This window comes from Gopherus evgoodei, chromosome 4, assembly GCF_007399415.2.
Source record: "Gopherus evgoodei ecotype Sinaloan lineage chromosome 4, rGopEvg1_v1.p, whole genome shotgun sequence".
Lineage (NCBI taxonomy): Eukaryota > Metazoa > Chordata > Testudines > Testudinidae > Gopherus > Gopherus evgoodei.
Window position 1 is genome coordinate 73,818,819 of NC_044325.1, and position 27,166 is coordinate 73,845,984.

Sequence of the window (27,166 nt, forward strand, 5' to 3'; positions counted from 1 at the left end):
TATGTTTTGGGAATAAATATACTTACAAAGCAAAGTATACTGTACACATTTTATGGTTCACTTTGTGAAACTTATGAGTATTTTCCAGGTTTTTTCCCCTGGAGGTGAGGGTTTTCAAGTGTGGAGAAAAAAATATTAGCCACATTAAATAATGGGATCCAAAGGCACAAAATAAGTAGCTATTTTACTCTTTAAGCTAGAGATTGTTAGAAGCTCCACTTAGTGGGACTCCAGCCACACAATCTGCCAATGTAGATTTGGGGGAGTTAAAAACAAGAGCCACATATGCTTGATCCCAATGCCTCTTCTTTAAAATCTGATGTGCAGAATTCAATGTAGTACTCCAAAAGAGGTCTAATTAATCTGCAGCACAATCAACTAGTTAGCTTAATTTTACAAGGAGTTCTTCTGTTAAAACAACTCAATATAGCATTTGACTATTTGAGATAGTGTTGCATTACTTATTCATGCAACTTGTCCATTATAATAAAGTCCATTTTTGTACTTGTAACAAACATTCTTATCTAACCCAGTGTTGCTTCAATTTTCATATTCTACAGACCACTTTTCAAGAAATCCTCTATGAATTCACCTCTCCTTCCAACACACGCTTGGCTCTCAAAAAGTTTAATTATGTAGACCACCAATGGACACAGATCAGTTTGAGATATACAGAAGCTAGCCAATATTCCTCTAGTCTGTATTTGTACTTTTGATTATTCCTTCTCTAAAAGAATTATTTACTGACTTAAGTTTTAGTAAATTATTTTGGTTTCAGCCCAGTATTCTCAGTTCATCAATGCTGACCTGAATTTTAAATAAAATTGTTCAAGAATGTGATTTCTCCCAAGTTTATATCATACTAAAATTTCATTTGCAATTTCACATAATCTCCCCTACTCCCTCCTGCAAGTCATTCACTAATAGTGAAACTCATCAATAATCTTTAAGTAACATTGGATCCAGAATAGTCCCTACATGACTCTCTCAACATAAAACCTTTATTAATCACTTTGTGTCAGACTTTTGAGGCCAACTGTATAAACGGTTTTAGCTAATCCCCATTACTTGTTTCCTCTATGAAAGTGTTGTGCAGAACCATATCAGTGATCTTACTAAAAATCAAGATATACCAAGACTACTGCATTTCCTTTATCAACCAAGCTTGTTATCCTAACCAAAGAAAAAAATTAAGTTTGGCGTGAAGAACTCAAAAATGTCAGTTTGACATTCTTTGTTTTTGATAAATCCATGTTGTCTATTATTTAGTACCTTATTTTCTTCTAGATGCTTACAGTTACTGAAAAAGTCAGCAGTCAGTTTGTTCCAGCATTTTACCATGCACTGAAGATAAAAAAAAATATTGGCGCTTAGGAAGTCCTTTTTTAATTCTCTACTTAATTATGATATGTGATGTGTATTCTTGACCAGTATTCTGGAATCTCACTTGTCCTCCAACACTTATCAAAAATAAATAGTTAATGGTTCTGATCAGGCAGCATGGTCAGGTGGACTGAGCGGAACTGGAATTCAGGCACTGCTACTTTTACTTAAGGCAGATGACAATTTTTGCACACCTAAGGGTAGGTCTACATTTCAAGCTGAGAGGGTAATTCTCAGCTTCAGAAGACACACTCTCATTAGCTTTCACAGAGCTAGTGAGCTAGAAGTAGAACATGGCTCAGTTCATCTGAGACACAAGTGGTGTACTCAGGGCAGCGAGCCCTTCCATTGTTCATGCTACCATGGCTATAGTCTATTTTTAGTGCAACAGTTAGCACCAGTATGTCTCCTGGACCTGAGATCCACACTCCAAGTTTGAAGAGTAGACATACCCTTAATTTCACCTTCTGCAAAATATTTACCGCAGAGAGTTGCCAGGGTCAGTATTCATAAAACATTTGGAAGATGAAAAGCTCAATATATTAAATATTAAGGAGAGCTGACTATGACTAGTTGCTTTTACTACATTCAGTTTACTTCAACCTTTCTTTCACCTATTCCTTCCTCACTTTGTCTTTTTGGTTACTTAGTGCATGTTAATTATCCTGCTACTAGACTTCCTAGTGAAGGCTTTGTAAACACTAAAGCATACCAATCTCCTTTTCATTTTCAGAAAATCCGTACTTTTCAATATCATCCTCTTGCTTCATTTTTATAAATCTGTGTCCCTTTATATTCTTTGTTAAAACTACTTTATGCAACAACTTTGCACTTACATAGCATTACTATAAGCCTAGACTCTCCTGTAATTTCTCCATTTCATTTTCAATGATTCCCTTTTTATTTATCTTAAAAAGTCCCTGTGCAATCACACTAACCTTTTACATTTCCTATTTTTTATTTGCATGTGACTATTACGTGTATCAAAATTCCAAATATCCCGAACTGCATGTTCTCCTTACTTTTGCTTCATGCTGGGCCTTTGGAATTGAGATTCCATCTTCACTACACCTTTATCATTAATTTTAAATCAGGTCATGACCTGATTACCACCATACACTATTGGCGTCCACAAACAAGATGGTTAATACATAATTAGAAACCATGGAAGCTAACTGTGTACCACATTTGTCTGCAGGCTATGATGGCACACAGCTGTCTTCTGGTAAATGCATCTAACATTTTGTTTGGAAGACAGGACCCTCTAACTGTGCCAGTGTAACCAAGCTGAGCCTTACCCCTACCTTTTATTCCCTCTCTTTTTTTTTTGCAGGCCACTTCAAGCACACCAGTGTTCAATTTACCTGATTAGGGGAAGCCTGTGGCTGGGTGTGCCATCCACATCTATCTCAAAGGTATAACCCTAGAATGTATCCAGAGAGAGATCAGGACTCTGCTCAGCATCAACAGTGAGGAAAGTATTCAGGCCAAAAGGATTTTGCAAAAAGAAAAAATTAAAAATTGGGATAAAAGGTCCAAACAATTTGCTAACATGATGCTAACTATGACTTTCTGGTCAGTGCATACAAGGACAAAATCAAGTTCAATATAGCACATCAGCTAGCATTTCCTAGAAGACGACAACTGTACACCAGCCTAGCTTCCAAAAGGTTACTCATTCTCTTCTATGCAGACCAAAAACTCATCGTCAACATCATCCTACCTAATTTGATTGATGAAACCCAATTAACAATTCCCAATGTTAACAAGGCCATGCCAGTCACACACTCTGTGTAGTCTGTGGAAAGAGTGAAAACAAGGGAGACCAGAGCTGGTAGTGTTAAGTAACAGAACAGGGAAGAGCTCTTCTTTCCCAGTATCCCTTAAAAACCAACAACCGAAGCAGTTTTTGTGATAGCATAAATTTCCTGACACCATCTTCAGTCCATCCCACTACCCGCTATTAGCCACATTTGCAGAAACACATAATCCCAAATATGGTGAAACAGGTTTCCTGACCTTGATGTTCAAAGTACACCTCTACCCCAATATAACGCAGCCCGATATAACAAGAATTCGGATATAACACGGTAAAGCAGTGCTCCGGGGTGGGAGGGGAAGGGGGGAGGGGCTGCGCACCGCAGCGGATCAAAGCAAGTTCCATATAACGCGGTTTCATCCATAACACGGTAAGTTTTTTTGGCTCCCAAGGACAGCGTTATATCGAGGTAGAGGTGTATAAAATTCTAGGCCAACTTTCTCATCCCTAACAAATGTGCATTTTGGTTTGCACCATAAACCTTTCTTAAGGCAGAAGCAGTTGCCATTTTGAGCAACGCTGACAATATACCCTGAAGCAAACCTATTTAGTTCCCAGAGTGGCACCTGAACACTGAAGGTTTCTAAAATTCTAAAAACAACAGAAACAATAAAGCAAATCACTGGACTAGAGCAGATGTCACCACTATAAGCAATTAGTACTGCATATCTCTGTTCTTTATCATGGTTCAATTTAGCTGAAGTGAGAGAGATTGTCTTAATCTAGATCTTCTTATGTTATTCTATTTAAATTGACAAACATTTAATTGTGGTATACAAATCTACAAAGACCCATTCATGCATTCTCCACAAATGCTAGATCCAGTATTCACTTCTCCCCATTCCAAGACAGTTTACCTAGCCAGACCAAGTATTTTTATCTCTGTTTTTAGCATAAATTTAATTATTTCTATAGCATATCATGAAGCTTTTCCAGCTGCTTACGCCTAGATAAGATCCTGGATTCTTGGCTCTATGCAGGGCACAAACGTCTGGAAGAGACTATATGCTGACCTAGCTATTATGCATGTGAATCAGAAAATATACATGTGATAACAGGAAAATGTATCTTGAATTACCCAGAAAATTTCTTTTCTTCTAGCAGTAAAGTCTGTAGATACTTTACAGTGGATTTCCCCTTCTTGCAATTCACTGAAAGCAGAGCCCTAACTTGTCAATCACAGCAGGCTGGGAACAGCCACATCCTAGGGTACCCAGCCAGTTTGAGATTCTTCCAAAGTTGCTACGTAGAGTTCAATTCTGCTAAAACTCCATGTAGTGCGGCTTTGCCATGGTGCATCCCTCAGCAGGGCTGTGGGGTATCCCACTGCCTCGCTCTAGTCCGCTGGCAGTCCAGGCTCTGCGGCAGTGTGGGACGGCCAGCACATGGTCAGGGGCTCAGACCTTTAAGCAGGTGGGCTGAGCCAATAGTTCAGATAGCCACCCAGGCCCTAGATCAGGGCAGAGCAGCAAACAGTCGGAGACTCAGGCCTTTAAGCAGGAACTGAGTCAGCAGTTAATAGCAGCCCGGGCCCTAGGTCAGAGCAAATAGTCAGAGATCCAGGCCCTTAGGCAGGGGCTGAGTCAGCAGTTCCAATATCGGGAGGCCCTAGCCTCTCCAGGCCAGGGAAAAGGGGGAGTCTGCCACCCAAGGAGTGGGTGGCATGGGGACACAGGCCGTCCCACTCCACTGCGTCCCAGCCTGGGGCCCTAGCAGCGGCAGAAACTCGCTGCTGTCAGTGGGGATCCTGGCCGCAACACACTGACATAGGCTCTGGCTGCCCCCAGGCTACTTCCACACTCCCCCTCGTAGGGTACCTGAGTCGTCGTAGCATCGCCGGCAGTCTCAAACACCATCGGTTCCTCTGGGTAAGTAGCGGATGGTAGGCTCAGCTGCTCCTCAGGGTAGCTGGCAAGAGGCAGGCTCGGCTCCTCCTCGGGGTAGCGGGCAAGAGGCAGGCTCGGCTCCTCCTCGGGGTAGCTGAAGCAGAGTAGTCTTGGCCAGTCCTCCTCGGGGTAACGAGCGAGGGGTAGGCTGGGCCAACCTAGTGTGATGTCAGGCCAGCCACGGCCTTCTGCTGTCTCCCCAAAGGAATCTCGGTCGCAGATGTCTGGCCTCTCTGGCAGCTGGTTCCCAACTGAGCTCTGCCGGTGAGCTTTTATACTTCTGGGTCTGCGCCGTGACCTCTGAAGGGCAGGCGCAGGACCCAGTGACTCTGCCCACGCTGGTGTTAGGGTAGGTTCGTCCCTTAGCGGGGCTGTGGGGTATCCCACCGCCTCGCTACACTCCACTAACAGGTAATTAACATAGCAAAAATAATCACAGAAGAAATGTACTGTAATTTTATATCTGCTTCAAGTATCAGCAGAGTATAGAAAGAAACTGCACTTAAGAGGGAGAAGAAAAAAAGCAATAAAGGCACAACCAATTCCTCTAAACTGCAAACTTGCCTCATATGGGATGGATCTGCAAACTGTTCCATGAGAAGGAAGGACATTTTCAGGTAGGTTAAAATATATTATCCTATTCTGTGCAAGGAAATTCTACAGAACCATTAGAATGGGATTTCCAATAAAAGTGTATAGCCAAGGAGGGAACCAAAAGTGCATAAAACAACTATATACAATCTGAGCTTTATTTACATGGCTAACAAGTGACCAAAGTATGCAGAAACCGTCAAATGCAATGTCAGCTGAGGCTAAAAAATCTAACCTATAGCAGTTAATGTGTGTGGATGGACAACCAGGCAGCCACCTTACATATCTTTCAGCACAGGATGCTTCTGAGCAAGTAAGCACAAATGTTTGAGGGGGGAAAGGCAGGCTTCTGGTCTTACACATCTCAGCAATACACCATTTTACGCCTTTAGAAATGAAAGCCTTAAAAGCTTTTTCCCCTCTTAACTCTTTGATGGGTTGTACAGAATGATCAGGGCCAAAAACTTTCTGAAGGGGTTAGTGCATGCGACACTGGTTTTTAACATTCTCCTGATATTCAAGGGGTACCATAGTTTCCCAAGGAATGTTTCAAATGAGAGCACAAAGGTAGAAAGAGAGTTTCCTGTGACCTGACTGAACTTACTTTATGTATGAAGGCCACATTAATTGTCAGCACAAACTTTATTTTTATGAAAAGTACAGTACTGCAGTTCTACTGATAATGCCCCAAGCTCTAAAACCTTTCTACGATGGAGAGTTCCAACTTCACACTGGCCCAGAAGGGGTTAGTGAGAGCCTGGGGCCTTAATTAGCCTGCAGCAGGTGTCAAGTCTGGAAGGAGAAGTTAAAAGGACTGAACTGGGCACAGTTGGGGGCTGCTCAGGAGGGAGAGCATTGCTGGCTCTCTCTCAGTGAAAGATGCCTTTCTGGAGTCCAGAAGCTGAGCTGGCAGAAGTAAGGTCTCTCTTCAACAGGGAGCCCAAGGTAGTTGTGAAGGAAAGCAATGGGAAACAAGCAGGCTCTGGAATCTCTATGCTGGTGGAGGGGTCTGCAGGGAATAGGAAAACTCCAACAAAGTTAGGGACTGCCCTGCTAGGAGAGTAGAGAAAACTCTCCAGCAGCAGAACTAGCTGGATGGCAGAAAGTGCGAGAAAGCTCTGCATCAAGCCTGTGGAAGAAGTTTAGAGAGGGAAGAGTCAATATACTGTGAGCCTGCTGTGACAAAAAGGCTCAAGAGAGTGCAAGGTAGGACGTGATCCAGGGAAGTGGCAAGGGGTCTGTGTCAACAGGCCTTGACTACTTAATAAAGGGTCCTTGGACCAGAATCCAGTGCAGAGGGAGGGTCAGGGTTCCCCTACTGGCCCATTGAAAAAAGTGGAGTGGAACCCCCCCTGGCAAGGCACAGATGTAGGGATCGGTCCTGGCTGGCAAGCCACCAGATGATTGTTCCCTATAAACCCTTTATCTAATCACAAGATGGGAAAGAAAAGCACATCCCCGTAGGATGGAAAAGTACAACACGCGCTGCGCTTCTGCTTTTCCACATGGGAGGAAGGGAAGGGGAGAGTCCCAAGGCCACCAATAGAAGGATAGTAAATAGAGTTGTGAATCATGCTAATGCTGTAGGAATGCTGTAACTGAAGATAATAAAAGGGCTGCCACGTCTGACGACGGGGCGCCTTCCTGAGCAAACAAGCTGTCTCTGTCTGGTTCCTTCCCGCATCTGGTGACCCCGACGTGATTCCAGCCCTCCGTACCCACCGGCTGGCCGAGCCGTGGTGCACCGCAGTGCGTCTTCGCACTCCTTCATGAGTATGGGGGGGGGATTTATCCGTGCAACAGAAGGCTCATGCGAAAGAGCTGGTTCAATTACTCAAGGTAACCGGTCGCACGACAGCATCGCAGCGACAAGTGGAGGAATTGCTCCATGCAATAGAGGTTAAATGCCCTTGGTACCCCGAGAGAGGGTCTCTCGAGGTTTCTGACTGGCAGAACGTGGGCGAACGGCTCCTAAGGGAGCCACGAGCGCCCATCCAACATATCTTGCTGTGGCAACATTGTGCAGAGGCAATCGGGCGTTTGCGGAAGGAGGCGCCCCCGCTTGCCTCTCCCACCCCTACTCCACCTCCTTCCTATGCCACGGAGGCAGGAACCCCTTGTTCTGCGCCCGTGGCGACGGCCCCCAGCCTCACCCCCCCCGACTCCTCGCTGCCGTCGCCACCCCTCCCGCCCTCGCCGGCTCAGAGCGCGGTGCAAGCAGCCCTCCAGCAGGCAATGGTGGCAGGCGCTTCTCCCTTGTTGGAGGAATGGGAGGGCGAACTCCCAGCCCTCTACCCGGTCACTTATAGCACAAACGCTCAGGGAGAGGCAACCGCCACCCATCACCCATTGCAGTATGCGGTTATTAGTGAGCTAAATAAAGGGGTCCGCCAATCTGGCCTCCGATCTACTTATGTGGAGGGTCTTATTGAAGGGTTAGGCAATACTTAAGTTATGTTGCCAACGGACTGGAAACATCTGTTCCGAATGATTTTATCCCCTGCCCAATATGTTGTATGGAACAGCGAGTTCCAGGCTGCGGCATTGGCCATCTCCTCTGCGGATAACATTCCCGACCAAATATATGGGTCGGGTGCATTCGCGGAGGTGATGGCACAACTGCAGCTCCCGGCAGCGTCCTTTAAACGCACCGCACTCTCCGTTATGCGGGCGTTTCGCCGGGTCCCCATTACGGGTAAGCCCTTATCATCCTTCACTAGCATCAGACAGGGGTCTTCTGAGCCTTTCCATCAATTTGTGGATCGGTTAAAAGAAGCCATTGCCCGGCAAATCGACAACCCAGAAGCCCAAGAGGAACTACTCCGCTGACTGGCGGCTGAACAAGCCAATGCTGATTGCCGCCGCATCCTTCAGACAGTCATTCATCGCGCGCAGTACTCTCTGGCGGACATGATTCAGGCTTGCGCCGAAGTGGCGACACAAACCCACACCATGGCGTTACTTGCCGGCGCCTTGCGCGCCGGCAGCAAGCCTCTAGGTAATTGCTTCAATTGCAATAAGCCGGGTCATTTCCACCGCGAGTGCCGGGCGCCGGGAGGAGGGGCCAGCAGAGACCGAGGGCGACCACCGGGAGGAGAAGGTGGAGGACGCCCAAATAAAAAATGTCCCAAGTGTAACAAAGGCTTCCACTGGGCTAATCAGTGCCGCTCTGCCCCCTCGGGAAACTCCCAGTCGGGCCCCCCTCGGGCCCCGGTCTAACCGAGGGAGGAGGCGGTTCCCCCCCCCCGCCACCTCTGGCAGTGCGGGCATCGATTTGGAAAACGCACAGGACATGAGCTCTCAGCTCCCCGGAGAAGTACTCCTGATGCCCACTCAGCTTCGGGGCCCCCTCCCTCCCGGAACGGTGGGGCTCGTGCTCCCCCGCTCCTCTGCCCATTATAAAGGCATTATGACTGTCCCAGGGGTAATTGACGCTGATTATAGCGGCATCATCTATGCCCAATATTGGGGGCAGCTTCCGCTGTCCCTTAAAAAAGGGGAATCCTGGTCCCAACTGTTGTTGCTCCCTTATTATTGTCCTGAAGTGTCCCAACAGGAACGGAAAGGGGGATTTGGTTCCACGCGTGCCGAGCCCCTGCATCTCCGGACTAACAGTGAAGTGGCGTTCGATACCGCGACTTATCATCCCCAGGTCGCCGCCGTGATTCAGCACATACACGTCCGTAAGCCCACCTGCCTTTATCAGATTCACGGTAAGGTCTTGGCAGGGCTCTTAGACACCGGGGCTGACGTCTCCGTGATCGCAGGCAAGGAGTAGGACCCCTCCTGGCCCTCCGAGGTGGCCCCCTCGGTATGGGGTGTCGGGGGCAGCCAAGCCTCTAGATGGAGTAGCAACTGGCTACCAGTGGTAGACCCTACGACGCAGCAAACAGTGGCCCAAATTAAACCATGCATTCTTCCCATAGAATTTAATTTGTGGGGCCGGGATCTCCTTTCTCAACTAGGGGCTACGCTTGTTTTACCCTGAACTTATGCACCCATATCATAACCATTATTATAGCGAAAGCTGGACTGAGTCTGATATTTATGCGGCCTTTGTTACTCCCCTCCTTAACAAAGGGGTCCACTGTTCTGACTCCAACCCGGGAGCACAATATGCCTATAGACTAATATGCCACCCCAATCATCGTATCCGGTTGTTTGTCTGGCGCTCCCTTTCACGTACCTCCTGCCTTGCGGTCTTACGCCCATTTCTCTGCATTCGACAAATAGGAGGCCGTTTTGAAGTATATTTTGTAACCACCAATTCTAGCCACCCGCCTGCGGCGTTTTATGAGGCTGAATATAGCGAGGACCGTAACTGGTGCCTAGCCTTAACTGCCTTAAATCCCAACTGGGAGCAGCTGGACCACCTATATCGTGAATTTTTTCAATTTTTTAGTTAAATTAATCTAGTTTGTTTTTATATGGCAACTACTCCCACTGCATTAGCCCTCACCTGGAAAACGCACTCCCGTTTGGGTGGAGCAGTGGCCCCTGCCCGCCGAAAGGCTGACCGCACTCTCCGCCTTAGTTCAGGAACAGTGCGAAGCCCAACACTTTGAACCCACCACCAGTCCCTATAATACTCCTGTTTTTGTGATAAAAAAGAAATCAGGAAAATGGCGGCTATTACACGATTTGCGAGCCATTAATAAAATCCTAGAACCCATGGGCCCCCTACAATGTGGTGCCCCAAATCCCAATCTTATCCCACAAGGCTTCCAACTGGCCGTGATTGACTTAAAGGATTGTTTTTTTTCCATCCCTCTTCAGGAGCAAGACAAAAGGTACTTTGCCTTTACTGTCCCCACTCTTAATAATTCTCGCCCAACTCATCGCTATCAATGGACCGTTCTTCCCCAGGGCATGCTTAACAGCCCCACCCTGTGCCAACACTATGTGGATACTGCTCTGTCTTCTTTTCGACAATTTTTCCCCTCTCTCCTTGTTTACCATTATATGGATGACATTCTGGTTGCTGCCCCAGTCCTCCCACAAGATTGGCTTAACCAGCTAACCTCCTCCCTTCGGACTTATGGATTGCAAATTGCCCCGGAAAAGGTCCAACTCCATGAGCCGTTCCAATATTTGGGCCATAAGCTTCAGGCTGCCTATTCCACTCCGATCCTTCCCTCGCTACAAATACCTAACCCGGTCACCTATGTGGTCCTACAACAACTTTTGGGGGCTATCAATTGGTTACGCCCCTATTATCAAATTACTACCAGTACCCTGCGCCCCCTCTTTTTGGCCCTTACCCAGGGCACTCATCCCTCTGATCTCATCGCCCTCTCCACCGAGCAATTGGCCGTTTTAGCCATGCTTAACCAGCTCCTGGCCCGCCATTGGGTGGACCGTGCCTGTGACAATGTACCACCGAAATTAATTTGTCTCTGTGACACCCTACAACCCTGCGCCATTGTGGCTCAAGATCCCGGTGTTTCCCCGCTGTGAATTCTTGAATGGCTCTACCTCCCACATTCCCCTCCCAACACCTTGTCTCCTCTGGAGCTCATGATCGCCCAATTAATTACCAAGGGCCGGCACCACTGTCGTGCCCTTTTCGCATTGGATCCCGTGGAAATTGTTCTCCCGCTCCCGCTGCGCGGTACCGAGTTAGCTCTTGCTTTCGCTGATGCCCTCCAACTGACCCTGGCCGGTTTTGTGGGCTCCCTTTCCTAACACACTAATAAAGACCCTCGCCTGCATGCCATTCGTCACATTCCCACTGTGTTTCGTAATCTTTGCCAGCATACCCCGATTGTTGGTGCTCTTACGGTCTTTACCGGTGGCTGTCCGACCCGCGGTGTAGTCTCTTGGCGTAGTGGTACGCAGTGGCATTCGCGTTTTACCACTCCCCAAACGAGCCCTCAATGGGCAGAACTTGCTGCCCTTTGTTTAGCCTTTTCTCACTTCTCCACTGTCCCCCTTAATGTTATTACAGACAGCCTTTATGTTGCTAATGTTGGTACCGCTATAGCTGGTAGCTACGTGACCCCACTCATGGAACAACCACTCCTTGCCCTCTTTCTTACTCTCCAACAGCTTTTGCGCTCCCGGTCTCACCCGTTTTTTATTGCACATATTTCTAGCCACCTTCCCCTCCCCGGGGTCTTGTCTGAGGGCAACGCTTATGCTGATGCACAGGTGCGTATTTCCTGGGTTCATTCCCCTACCTCCAGCCACGCCTTTCATCATCAAAATGCTAAAGCCCTCGCGCGGGAGTTCTCCATTCCCTTGGATGAAGCTAAGGCTGTTGTCCAACAATGCCCGCAATGTTCCTCCCTCCGCTCCTACCCCCCCACCGGCATTAACCCCCGCAGTCTCGGCGCCAATCAGCTTTGGCAAATGGATGTCACACGTTTTCCCCCCTTTTCCCCGTGGAATTTTCTTCATGTTACTATTGACACCTATTCCGGTTACCTTTGGGTCATGCCCCACAAAGGTGAACGTGTTCGGCACGTTATCAACCATTTTGTCCGTTGTTTTTCTGTTATGGGCATCCCGGCCAAGCTAAAAACGGATAATGGGCCAGCTTATTGCTCTCAGCAATTCGCTGCCTTCTGCTCCCGTTGGGGCGTCGTGCACACCTTTGGCATCCCCTACAATTCGCAGGGCCAAGCCATCGTTGAGCGCGCCAACGGCACCCTGAAAACAGCTCTCCTCCAACAAAAAACAAAAGGGGGAATCCCGCCCACACTGCTGGACAAGGAGGAGTGGTTAGCACATGTGCTCTATACAATCAATCATTTAAATCTTGTTTTTGATGGTACCCATTATATATCCCGTTTACAGAAACACTTTCGGTGCAAGGAAGAACTCCCCGCCCCTAAAGTAATGTATCGACAACTCCCTGGAACAACGTGGAGTGCCCCAGTCCCCTTGATTACCTGGGGGCGAGGTTACGCAGCCGTCAACACACCTGAGGGGCCTGTGTGGGTCCCAGCCCGTTACATCCGTCCGTGGAAAGAGGACCCCACAGGCGGCCCGCAGCATGGCGTGGCACCAGGGTCTTAACAATCCCATTCCTGATTTCAATCAGTTATTAACAACAACAGTTACGCTGTCTCAAGGATGGCGCCGCGGTACTCCCAATGCACCAGTGACGTGGGGACAAATAAAGTCCCTCTCACAGCAAGCTGAGCGTCTGCTGGAACAGCAAGAAAAGGAGAAAACCCCAGAGAATTTGTTAACTGCTCTTATTGCTTGCCTGAATGCTAATTCTTGTGTGATGTTATGTATAATGATATTTGTCTCCTATTGCACCACTATGGGTGCAAAAAGGTTAATAACATGTGTTATTTTAACATCTCTGATCATTCTCACGCTGTAAATAATCAGCTTGCGCTGATAAAAAACCTAACTGCTCAAATTCAAATTCACAACGACCCCTTCTCTTCCTGGTGGGATTGGCTGTCTAACTGGCTGCCAGGATGGGGCTGGTTACACCAATTAATAACCTATGGGGGACTCTGCCTTTTACTTCTCATATTTACCTGCTGCAGTATTCAATGCGTCCCCTCCCTGGTTTCCTTGTGTACCCAGGGTTGTCCGTGGGCCAAACAAAAATATGTTCCTTATCCTTAAAAACTAAAGGGGGAGATGTAGGGATCGGTCCAGGCTGGCAAGCCACCAGATGATTGTTCCCTATAAACCCTTTATCTAATCACAAGATGGGAAAGTAAAGCACATCCCCGTAGGATGGAAAAGTACAACACGCGCTGCGCTTCTGCTTTTCCACATGGGAGGAAGGGAAGGGGAGAGTCCCAAGGCCACCAATAGAAGGATAGTAAATAGAGTTGTGAATCATGCTAATGCTGTAGGAATGCTGTAACTGAAGATAATAAAAGGGCTGCCACGTCTGACGACGGGGCGCCTTCCTGAGCAAACAAGCTGTCTAGTGTCTGGTTCCTTCCCGCACACAAACACTGAGTCCAGAGTTGGACAGAAGGCCCAATATGAGGGAGATGGACTGTTATTTGTTGGAATATTGATTTACCTCAGAAGGTGCAGGACTACATGTGACCTGGCCCATGAGGAGAGGCTGTCAGCAGCTGGCGCCAAAGGCGAAAAGCCTGCTATGCAATACTGTGCCACCAGGGGCACACTGGTCAGTTAGATACATGCTTACAGCTTCCTAGCTGGATGACTCATAGAATCATAGAAATGTAGATCTGGAAGGGACCATCTAGTCCATCCCTGCATGTTGAGCCAAGATTAAATATATCTAGACTAGGGCTGTCAATTAATCGCAGTTAACTCACACGATTACCTCAAAAAAATTAATCACGATTAATTGCACTTATAACTATAGAATACCAATTGAAATGTATTAAATATTTTTGGATGTTTTTCTATGTTTTCAATATTGATTTCAATTACAACAATATAAAGTGCACAGTGCTCACTTTATATTATTTTTGGTTACAAATATATGCACTGTAAAAATGATAAACAAAAGAAATAGTATTTTTCAATTCACCTCATAAAGTTACTGAACTGCAATCTCTTTATTGTGAAAGTGTAACTTATAAATGTAGATTTTTTTTAGTTACATAACTGCACTCAAAACCAAAACAGTGTAAAACTTTAGAGCCTGCAAGTCCGCTCAGTCCTACTTCTTATTCTGCCAATCGCTAAGACAGTCAAGTTTGTTTACGCTGACAGGAAATGCTGCTGACTGCTTCTTATTTACAATGTCACCTGAAAGTGAGAAAAAGCACTTTTGTAGCCAGCGTTGCAAGGTATTTACATGCCAGATATGTTAAACATTCATATGCCCCTCCATGCTTCAGCCACTATTCCAAAGGATGATGCTTGTTTAAAAAAGTGTCAATTAAATTTGGGACTGTACTCCTTGGGGGGAGAACTGTATGTTTTCTGCTCTGTTTTACCCACATTCTGCATATATTTCATATTATAGCAGTCTCTGATGATGACCCAGCATATGTTCATTTTAAGAACACTTTCACAGCAGATTTGACAAAATGCAAAGAATGTATCAATGTGAGATTTCTAAAAATAGCTACAGCATTCGACTCCAGGTTTAAGAATCTGAAATGGATATAGACAGATATATGGATCTGATTTCGATCCTGGGCAGAAATACATATTTGACCATGGCCCTGCTGCACATCTTCTCCACCTCCTCCAATGTTTCCTTTTTTGGGTGAAATCATCCAGCAGGATACCTAGTCCCTTGACTAGCTTCTTAAGAATAGTTTCAAAATAGTCCTCCTTGCGACACTTATTTTGGGGCTTATCTTCCTCTGAAACAGATTTTGAAAAAACCCTAATGGTTTCTTAAACTCTTTTTGTCCCTTTTGGGATTCTTATGAGACTTGCAAACAAGGGAATCAGAGATGGTGGAAAGAAAGGAAAATGAGACATGCCTACACTTCTTGCTCCTGGCTTTTCTGGAGACTAGTTATAGGAACACCCTTGGAGAAGAAGGGATCTCTCTCACACACACCACCATTTCCTCCCCTTATTAGATATGGATGCAGATGAAACATTTTTATTTCCTGAAATCTTTTATTTTTATTTCCTGAAAGTGGGAAGGAATGGACCTTGGGCCTTTTGGTCTATTAGCAACTGCCTGGCTTTTGGGGGCTGGTCTGGCTCTCTGTTCTCAAAGTAGAAATCCTGTGAGAGGAAGAAGAGAACATTGATTAGTATAAGTAGAAGGGACTTGTTTTCCACAGCCTCAGCTACAGCCATTTATTCAGGTGATCTGATGCCCTTTCAAGAGGCTATGCAGGGAGGATTCTTACCCTTGTGGTTCTTGTCCTTGTGCCTTGCCTCAATCCACTCCTATGCAGCCTAACTGACAAGCCACCGGTTCCACCTGGCCTCTGCCCACACCCCAACTTGTTCCTGTGTCATTCTGGGGACCCTCCTGGGTCAGTTCTGCAGCAGGAGATAAAATGTGATCCTCAAAGGCGCATCCATACACTACCCTAAGGTGTGCAGCACTGCAAGTAGAGCCTTCCTATCTCCTACTGTACCAGAATTAAGCTGATCCAGTTCTAGTTGGACACTACTGCTCCTACTAAGCCACAGAAGCAGCACTATTTCTAAGAAACATCAGTCACACAGCTGTGATCCTCTGCTGCCACATAGGCACAATATGGGAAGAATGCAGAAAGGGATAGTAAAGATCACTTCCCCATCCTTCTACCAACAAAGTATCATGCCGGTGATACACCAACCCAAAAGACTTCTGGGCACACACAAATTAACCACAATGACTTTACTGCTATTGCTGACAAATGGGAAAGCCCTGTAAGGACAAGAAAGTAGTCATACTGTAATTCTACTTGCTTAAATAACCTAGCTTCCTACTCGTCAATAAAATAGCCCTGAAGTTACCATTTTGGAGGTAACTTTTTAAATGTTTCTAACGTAAATTAGTATGTTTGCATGACATGACCCTGATACTAGCAAATTACTTAGTGGTACAAGCAAGTTAGTCATGCAAGTGTTTTTCCACCCTCCCATTTCATAAAATTACTTCTTAAAATATGGCAATTTAAGAACATAAGAATGGCCATAGTGGGTCAGACCAAAGTATCCTGCAGCTCAGTACCCTACAGACAGTGACCAAGGCCAGGTGTCCCAGAGGGAGGGAGCCTAACCGATAATGATCAAGTGATCTCTCTCCTGCCATCCATCTCCACTTTCTGACAAACAGAGGCTAGGGACACCATTCCGTACCCATCCTGGCTAACAGCCATTAATGGACTCAACCTCCATGAATGTATCTAGTTCTCTTTTAAACGCTGTTATAGTCCTAGCCTGCACAACCTCCTCAGGTAAGGAGTTCCACAGGCTGACTGTGTGAAGATATTTGTTTTAAACCTGCTGCCCATTCATTTCATTTGGTGTCCCCTAGTTCTTATATTATGGGAACAAGTAAATAACTTTTCCTTATTCACTTTCCCCACACCACTCATGATTTTATATACCTCTACCATACCCCCCCCTTAGTCTCTTCCTTTCCAAGATGAAAAGTCCTAACCTCTTTAATCTCTCCTCATATGGGATCCGTTCCAACCCCTAATCATTTTAGTTGCCCTTCTCTGAACCTTTTCTAATGCCAGTATATCTTTTTTGAGATGAGGAGACCATATCCGTATGCAGTATTCAAGATGTGGGCATACCATGGATTTATATAAGGACAATAAGATATTCTCTGTCTTTTTCTCTATCACTTTTTGAATGATTCCTAACATCCTGTTTGCTTTTTTGACTGCTGCTGCACATTGTATGGATGTTTTCAGAGAACTATCCACGATGACTCCAAGATCTCTTTCCTGATTAGCTGTAGCTAAATTAGCCCCCATCATATTGTATGTATAGTTGGGGTTATTTTTTTCCCAATGTGCATTATTTTACATTTATCCACATTAAATTTCATTTGCCATTTTGGTGACCAATCACTTAGCTTTGTGAGATCTTTTTGAAGTTCTTCACAGTCTGCTTTGGTCTTAAGTATCTTGAGCAGTTTAGTATCATCTGCAAACTTTGCCACCTCACTCTGTTTACCCCTTTCTCCAGATCACTTATGAATAAGTTGAATAGGATTGGTCCGAGGACTGACCCTTGGGGAACACCACTAGTTACCCCTCTCCATTCTGAGAATGTACCATTTATTCCTACCTTTTGTTCTCTGACTTTTAACCAGTTCTCAATCCATGAAAGGATCTTCCCTCTTGGAAATGACAACTTAATTTACATAAGAGCCTTTGGTGAGGGATCTTGTCAAAAGCTTTCTGGAAATCTATATACACTATGTCCACTGGATCCCCTTTGTCCATGTTTGTTGACCTCTTTAGAAAACTCTTATAGATTAATAAGACATGATTTCCCTTCACAGAAACCATCTTGACTTTTGCCCAACAATTTATGTTCTTCTATGTGTCTGACAATTTTATTCTTTACTGTTGTTTCACCTAATTTGCCCCGTACTGACGTCAGACTTACTGGTCTGTAATTTCCAGGATCACCTTGAGAGCCCTTCTGAAATATTGGCATTACATTAGCTATCTTCCAGTCACTGGGTACAGAGGCCGATTTAAAAGACAGGTTATAAACCACAGTTAATAGTTCCGCAATTTCACATTTGAGTTCTTTCAGAACTCTTGGGTGAATGCCATCTGATCCTGGTGACTTGTTACTGTTAAGTTTATCAATTAATTCCAAAACATCCTCTAGTGACACTTCAATCTGTGACAATTCCTCAGATTTGTCATCTACAAAGGATGGCTCAGGTTTGTGAATCTCTCTAACATCCTCAGCAGTGAAGACTGAAGCAAAGAATTAATTTAGTTTATCCGCAATGACTTTATCGTCTTTAAGTGCTCCTTTTGTATCTCAATCATCCAGGGGCCCCACTGGTTGTTTAGCAGGCTTCTGATATACTTAAAAAACATTTTGATATTACCTTTTGAGTTTTTGGCTAGCTGTTCTTCAAACTCCTTTTTGGCTTTTCTTATTACATTTTTACACTTAATTTGGCAGTGTTTATGCTCCTTTCTATTTACCTTACTAGGATGTGACTTCCACTTTTTAAAAGATGCCTTTTTATCTCTCACTGCTTCTTTTACATAGTTGTTAAGCCAGGGCAGCTCTTTTTTAGTCCTTTTACTGTGTTTTTTAATTTAAGATGCTGCTTAACATACATGCATACTTTTTCCTCAATCAGTACAAGCGCAGAAAGTACATTATATTGTCTGTATTGCATAATATACACTGAAACAGTAATCTTTAACCAGTGGACCAACAGTTTTAACTATTAAAACACAGACCACAACTGAATCACCCTGAAATAGTACCTTATGGTTCCACTTCCCTTGCCTTTTGTCATTAGCTACATTTGTACACCTGTTTAATTTAGTTACATTCTAGTCTCGTCAAAATAAGATCACAAATAAAATTTTAAAAATCTGTATTTCCAAGTATTGTATAGTTTTCAAAATTCTAAAAATATACAACCATTATTTAACAAAATATTAGAATATTAAAATCATGCAGTTAAGTACCTAAAAGTCAAGGAAATGCCAAAGTTAAGGTTTCATGTGCCTCCTTGCCACTGTCCTCTTCTGCATTATCACAAGACACTTTAAAAAAGTCTAAACAATCACATTCTATTTCTGAAATATACAATTTTTCTTCAACCTAAGATACATATACAGCATGCTGTAGTAGTATACTACAGGTTTGCTAAATACTTCAATGTCATTTGTATATGAAATATATTTACACATTTTGTAGAACACCAGAGAGCAACACTGAAGTTTGTTGGCATACATAGGCCACTTACATTTGCAGCTAAATTAGGTTTGTAGTTAGTAACTCCAACCCCTAGACTGCAACTACAAATGTCTCGCTGCTGCTCTCTGAAAATAAATTTTATAGTATGTAACTAAGCTTATGTCTACGCTATGCTACAGTGTAGATTATGAGTTTGTGAACTGCAGAGTGCACCGAAGTATTGCACTATAACTAGCCCGTGTGGATGATGCTGGCATGAACCTAATGTGAACTAGATACTAAAGGTATGTAGTCCTCTTTCAAACAGGATTACATTAACTTGAATTAGGTATCTTTTAGTTCGTGCCAGCTGTGTCCACACAGGGCAGATAAAATACAACACTTTGGTACACTCTGCGATTAATACCCCTGTCGTCCACACTATAGTGCAGTGCCGACAAGACCTATGAGTTACCAATGAAGTCCATGGAAGTTTTTCCCTTTATCCCAACACCAGTAGGAACAGGCCCTACAACACATACTTTTAAGACAAGAGAACTTTAGTCTAAGTCAATCATAATAAACCATTACGACAACAAAATATTTTTTCACTCTTACTTTACTTGGACTTTTCAGTGATTAATCATGAAACCTAAGACTCGAGGTATGGGAGGGGCAGAGTGAGAGGAGTTACGTGAAAGTATTTCACTACTTGAGTAGATACCGGGTATGTCTACACTACCCACCGGATCGGCAGGTAGTGATCTATCTATCAGGGATCAATGTATCGTGTCTCATCTAGATGCGATACATCAATCCCTGAACGCGCTCCCCATCGATTCTGGAACTCCACCACGACAAGAGATGGAAGCGGAGCCGACGGAGGAGCAGCGGCCGTCGATCCCGCACCGTGAGGACGCAAAGTAAGTCAATCTAAGTCTATCTAAGATACGCAACTTCAGCTACTTGAATAGCGTAGCTGAAGTCGACGTATCTTAGATCGATCCCCATCCCCCAGCGTAGACCAAGCCACCATGGCATCACTTAAACCCACATTCTTCATGCTTTTGTTAACTTTCTCACTTCACATCTGAACTTAGCAGTACATTCCATGAATTTAGCAAGACCCCTCTGCAAAAATGAAGAAGGGCCTAAACCCTACTCTTTTAGCAGAAAAGATGGATACAAGGAGCATTCTTTTAAAAATCTGTAAGTCCATGGAAATCTAGACAATTAGTTCAGGGGAGAACAAAGAGCTTTCAAGACTAATTTGAGGCCTTGGGAGGAGCCACTGACTTGAACCTAGGTTTCAGATAAATGGCTGCTCAAATGCATCTTTTTGATAAGAGGAACTATAATGAGAAGCCACCAATTTTACCATTGACAGTAACTAAGGATGCAACTTGAAACTGAAGAGAAGACTGGAAAGACAAACCAGAGTCCAGGTGTGCTCTTTTTGTCAGAAATATTTCTAAGAGAAAAATCAATGTGAAAAAAGTTTACCATACCATACCATACGCTGCTGAAATGAAGGTGAACCTGTCTTTGAGAGAAAAAGGGTATAATTAAGGACTCAATGGGTTAGTCAGAGCAACAACTGTTTCTCAATCTTCAGGTTTCTAGGGATAGTATTCCAGGGTGGTAATGAGGATCTGGCCACTATAGTAAAAAAGATAGGGACAGAACAGCTGAATCTTTAGCTCCAAAACCAGTAGCATGAGATTTATGTCTGAAACAGCTGCAAAATTTGGAGATGTTCTGGTTGGCACAGGTATTAGACAACTTACCCATTTGTTGCACACAGGTTGAAATGCAGCTTGATTTAAATAGCACTTAGCACTTACTTCAGTGAAGCTGATTCTTGCTCAGGTACTCTGCTTGGAGGCTGAGGGTTCCTGCATCAAGTGAAGAGATGGGATTTTGCTCATTGACTAAGGATTCCTACTTCAAAGTAATAGCCCCAGCCATGGTACTACTTTTTGTTAGGTCACAGGATAAGACTGCCATTGCCAAATACAATGCAGAATGGGCTAATACTGATTAGAGACTTCAGAACATGATCACATTCTCTCTAGGCACTGTGTGTATTGTTTTCTTTCCTTTTTCAATCAAGATTCTTGCATTCAAAAATTTTCCTAGGACTGAGGCCCAGAATGACATTCTGACATCATTGGTAACTGATCTACTACTTATATCAGGCATGAAGATCAGGAAGATGAAGGTGAAAACTTTGGTCTATGCTGATCTTTTGAGGGGGTTGTGGAAAGGAGCACATTTTCAAATAAGCAGTTCTATTAAAAATACATAAATGCAATCTTTGCCTAAAATTGATCAATTTCACTCCATTTCTCCTACATATTATTTTTATTTTTCCAAGGGAAACCACCTGGCGAGCTGAATGTTAGTGAAGCCAAAGCTCATGATCAACAGAACTACACTAGCCCATTCTCCCCGAAAAGGATTCTCCTGCTTGGACAAAGTTAGAATCATTCCAGAACACTGGAAAAGGGCAAATATAGTGTCTATCTATAAAAAGGGAAATATGGACAACCCAGGAAATTACAGACCAGTCAGCTTAACTTCTGTATCCAGAAAGATAATGGAGCAAATAATTAAGAAATCAATTTGTAAACACCTAGAAGATAATAAGGTGATAAATGACAGTCAGCATGGATTTCTAAGTACAAATTGTGCTAAACTAACCTGATATCTTTCTTTGACAAGGTAACAAGGCTGTGGATAGAAGGGAAGTGCTAGATGTGGTATATCTTGACTTTATAAGGCTTTTGATACTGTCTCGCATGACCTTCTCATAAACAAACTAAGGAAATACAACCTAGATGGAGTTACTTTAAGGTAGGTGCATAACTGGTTGGAAAATCGTTCCCAGAGAGTAGTTATCAGTGGTTCAGTCATGCTGGAAGGACATAAGTGGGGTCCCGCAGGAATCAATTCTGGGTCCGGTTCTGTTCAATATCTTCATCAATGATTTAGATAATGGCATAGAGAGTATACTTATAAAGTTTGCGGAGGATACCAAGCTGGGAGGGGTTGCAAGTGCTTTGCAAGATAGGATTAAAATTCAAAATGATCTGGATGAACTGGAGAAATGGTCTGAAGTAAATAGGATGAAATTCAATCAGGACAAATGCAAAGTACTCCATTTAGGAAGGAACGATCAGCAGCACACATACAAAATGGGGAATGACTGCCTAGAAAGGAGTACTGCAGAAAGGGATCTGGGGGTCAAATGAGTCAACAGTGTAACACTGTTGCAAAAAAAGCAAACGTCATTCTGGTATGTATTAGCAGGAGTATTGTAAGCAGACACGAGAAATAATTCTTCCGCTCTATTCCACACTGATTAGGCCTCTGAAGTATTGTGTTCTGTTCTGGGCCTCACATTTCAGGAAAGATGTGGACAAATTGGAGAAAATCCTGAGAAGAGCAACAAAAATGATTAAAGGTCTAAAAAACATAAGCTATGCAGGAAGATTGAAAAAATTGGGTTTGCTTAGTCTGGAGAAGAGAAGACTGAGAGGGGACATGATAAAAGTTTTCAAGGATATAAAAGGTTGTTACAGGGAGGATGGAGAAAAATTATTGTTCTTAACCTCTGAGGATAGGACAAGAAGCAGTGGGTTTAAATTGCAGCAAGGGCAGTTTAGGTTGGACGTTAGGAAAGACTTCCTGTCAGAGTTGTTAAGGACTGGAATAAATTGCCTAGGGAGGTTGTGAAATCTCCATCATCAGGGATTTTTAAGAGCAGGTTGGACAAAAACCTGTCAGGGATGGTCTAGACAATACTTAGTCCTGCCTTGAGTACAGGGGACTGGACTAGATGACTTCTTGAGGTTCTTCCAGTTCTGTCTCTATGATTCTATGAGGACCTTTTAATTGCTGTATTATCCTCATGAGAACACAGCAAATATAAAGACTTATTGTTCAATGTGTACCATAAATACACAGATGAAGTAGGAAACTGAAAATCTGAAATTAATCTGTGTGATCACTTTCTTTAACTTCAACACTGCATTAACAGTAGGACACTATTTGATATTTTCAAAGTTGCATACTTTTACACTGAGAAACATCTTGGAATGCATACTATACAAAAACTAGAAAGCAATTATCTATCCATTAGCTAATGAGGTTTCCTATCCATATTGGAAATACTGCCCTAGTTTATTAGTTCTGTATTTTATCAATAGTGTTTAGACTTGTCCATATTTCTGTGAGTAGGGTCAAGACTGTAGCTTTTTTAATAAAAATATAGCAATAAATGTGAATGAAAATATGAAAGTCAGCTTTCAAATATTGTACAATGCACAGTATACTTCTACATTTCAAAGAGACCCTTTCTGGATTTTGAGACAGTGGCTTCTGTATACACCCACTTCTTAGTGACCCCAGCTAACAAAAAGTTTGACAACTCTGGTATATGCTGCACTAACTGCAATAAATAAAACTAAGATATCAAGACATCATTTTCTGTATATTTTTGAATGTCAATGTGAAATATGCTTTCACATATACAGACAGCAGAATCTTTTTACATTCTAAATTTCTATCGTAATAAATTGTTGCAGTACTCAAACTAAGAACAGAGAGGTGAAAAGTAACATTTATTTTTAAATAGCACTGTTAAAAGTAGCAATACACACTCTTGAAGATATATAAACCATGATCACTTTCAGAAGTTATTCTAAAAGCCTATTTGAACATAACCGATTCACGTTACAAGGCCGAAAATATTCACTTGACATTAATAATTTATTATTGAACCATCAATATCTACAATAAGCAAAACAGGTAGGACCCATGTAAAATACATCTATTAGTAACTACTACATAAAAATCAATCATTGAAATGTAACCTTTTTTCCTCACAAATCAATATACACCAGTTAGAATTTAAACGTACTGTAAAAAGTATTTGATTACCATTCTAAAGGAACAATAACTATTTATTCTTTATGCAATATAGCATTTCTGAATGTACAGTTCAAAGTGTGGCAGGAATATAAGTCTATATGCCTGTACTGATAAGACATATACATATGTACTTTTAGTGATAATGAAACAAATATATAGATATATAATCTTAATCAGAAAGCTAAAAAGCCCAAGCTAAATTAATTATCTGATTTCTAATTCCTGAATGAATTTGAAAGACTAAGCTAGAAAAATAGTGCTTATGTTTAACGTTTCTCTTCCTACTCTTATTATTTCAGAAATTAGCCAACATACAATTATTAGTTCATTTTTATGAGAAATTTCAATAGATCGCATACCATATTTGCTGAATTCACAGCTGGAGAGAAGATAACAAAAACCATCCAGAGGATAAAAACCCTCATAGTGCAAATATTAGCTTTCAATGGATAAACATAAACACCACAGAGAAGAGAATGAAGCTCAGCCAATGATATTATTTTCAAATAATATATTTGTATAAATTCTGACTGGAAGTCTGTAAAAATTCCACTGGCTAAACTACAATGGGCTATTAAAAATTAAGTACAGAAACTATCTCATCACTTGAAAGAACACTTTAGTGCAACCTTCAATATTTTAATTCAAAATTATGAATTTAAGGAACAAGGACAGGTGTGTTTGCTTTTTAAAGACAGGCCTTGTACTCTTCTCAATGGAAACACAATTTATGGTAACAAGTACAAAATGTAATAATCAGACAGGAATTATAATCACAGATATGTAACAGAGAACAGATCTTAGTGATATCAGATGGTTATTTCAAGCCACTGAAACAATTGTTTAAGAGATTGTTGCATCACTTATGGCCTACATTGCATTTCTTTAAAATGTACAAGAACTAAAAACTTTTAGACTTTTAGTTTCTAAAAGAAATATGCCAGCTACCAGAAATCTCCAATCAACATGGAGAAAAATCCAAGCTACATAAAAATGTACAAAACATGCAATTAATATTCTGTAACTGCCATACTTCTCCCCCCCATACTTTAAGTTTTATAAAATTAAATTGTGTTTGTGACCTAGGATACGTCAATAGAAAGGTATAAACTTCTGCAATTTGACTTTCACACTTTGTCAAACCACTTATGCCATTATGAATGATCTGATGGTTAAATTTTAAAACCAACACTACAGATTTACTTTTCTATTACTACTACTGTGGCATTTTCTAGAGGTTTATATTCTGTCACAATAATCTTGCAGTAAGGCTTGAAATTCCTGTCCCTGTTCTAACCCTTTCATTCTATTGGTGGGTACTTCTGGTGAAAGTCAGTCAGCTGGCAATTTCAGCACCAGGAGGAAAGAACAGCGCACCATCAGACTGGAGGGTTTCCCTCTACGGCCACGTCCAGACTAGGGTATTAAAATCGATTTTAGACACGCAACTTCAGCTACGTGAATAACGTAGCTGAAGTCGAATTTCTAAAATCGAGGTACTCACCCGTCCAGATGGCGCGGCATTGATGTCCGCGGCTCTCCATGTCGATTCCGGAACTCCGTTCGGGTTGATGGAGTTCCGAATCGATGTAAGCGCGCTCAGGGATCGATACATCGCATCCAGACTAGACGCGATATATCAATCCCCGAGCAATCGATTTTAACCCGCCGATGCCGCGGGTTAGTCTGGACGTGGGCTATATGTCACATTCAGTCTCGCTTCCCTACCCAAGGGAGCTTCCAGTAGGACATTCATAGGCAGAACACATGCTCATCCAATATCTGGGACCGACAAGAACACAGACAAATATAATCCATTTTTAAATAGAGATGAGGTAGGGTTGTTCTTATTTAACATCACCAAGCTCAATAAATAACTCTAATTAGCGCTCCCCCGTCTGCTAATTTATCCCTTTCCATCCTGAACACCTATGGACTCGTCAATGTGGTTATAATACGGTTTTTCAACATCTATCCCTTCTCGAACTCCTGCTAAAAGCTTTCTGAACTGGACGTGAAATAAATGTCTCAAGTATCTTTGCACCCACAAATCCAGATTTATTCTCCATAAAGAGGCATAACCCCATGGGCTTTAGGCATGTGTCTCCCACTCAGGAGCCTGAATCTCCACACTACATCAAAACAACCATACAACCTCAAAAGCCGAACAAACCCCGAAGCTGCAACACATACTATATGGATCTAGAAATCATTCTTTACAGCAATAGCATGTCATGTGCCATGAGTTTACTACAAGATCATCCGTGCGCTATGAGCAGTGGCACCACACATGCCCACACACAGGCGCGCTCCCCCTTCCTGGAAGTAAAGAATACAGGAGGGAAGGGAGAGAGTCACTGCAAAGGTGCCTCCTCTGCCGTGCGTGCCACGCTCAGAGGCATTTTCCCGGGGGCGTAAGCTTAGCTGAGCTCGTCTCCCGGCCGGGTGAGACCTGCAGGTCCGCTCCCCTGAACTCGGCTTGGCCGAAGGGACTCTTAGCCCAGGCACCGCTGCACCTGCAGCAATCCCGGGGCCCGGCCATCTCCGGCTCTTACCCCCTCCCCCACCCCACGGCTCAGGTTATTTACGGGCCAGTTCCCAGTGCAGCGCGGAGCAGCCCGCCCGCATGCGGCAGCGGCGCCCAAACCAGTACCCAGGTCTCACGCGCACGGCGGCGGCAGCTGCCGGGACCGCCCTTCTGGCCGGAGCCCCCAAGCCCAGGCCTCGGCCCAGAAACACTGGTTAGTGGCTGTGGCGCCCGCGCGGCGGCGCCGTCACGGGAGACGAGAGCCGTTGGGACGCCCCGCGGGGCGGCCTAACGGCGAGCGCCGACCCTCTGCCGGCTCTTCCCCACACACACACCGGGCCCGGCCGCAGCCCGTTACCTGTGAGGACCCCGACGCGGATTTGATGGTCGTGGTTGGTTAAAATCATTCCCTCCGACGCCATGTTTCCCAGCGCAGCCACCGCACTGACGGGGAGGCAAGAGGGGGGAAGGGGAAAAGGGAGCGCGAGAGCGGCGCGAGCGCGAAGAGGAGGAGGGGAGGGGGAAGGGAAGGAGCGCGAAGCAGAGGCAGCGGGGGGAGGGGCGGAGCGCGCCTGAGGAGGCGGGAGCCAGCGTGAAAAGGAGGAGCGAAGCTAGCGTGAGGCGGAACCAACGTAAAGAGTAAGCGGGGAGCGGAGTAAACGCGGACGAAGGACTCGAGACTAGCCACCGCGGTGCCGGACTCAAGCAGCGTAAATCTGCCGCCGAGGCACAGATTGGCAGTAAACTGTTGTCAGCGGGCTGGCTTGA

General features: G+C 43.9%; 1 protein-coding gene across 1 annotated transcript in view; it reads right to left on the bottom strand.

Moving 5' to 3' along the window:
* GPHN (gephyrin) overlaps positions 1–26,941 on the bottom strand; it is a 562,913-nt gene extending 535,972 nt beyond the window's left edge. The window contains 1 exon segment of the mRNA XM_030559799.1: positions 26,757–26,941. Within this exon segment, the coding sequence (XP_030415659.1) occupies positions 26,757–26,820 (64 nt within the window). The 5' untranslated portion in view covers positions 26,821–26,941.
* Positions 26,942–27,166: the final 225 nt, after the last annotated feature.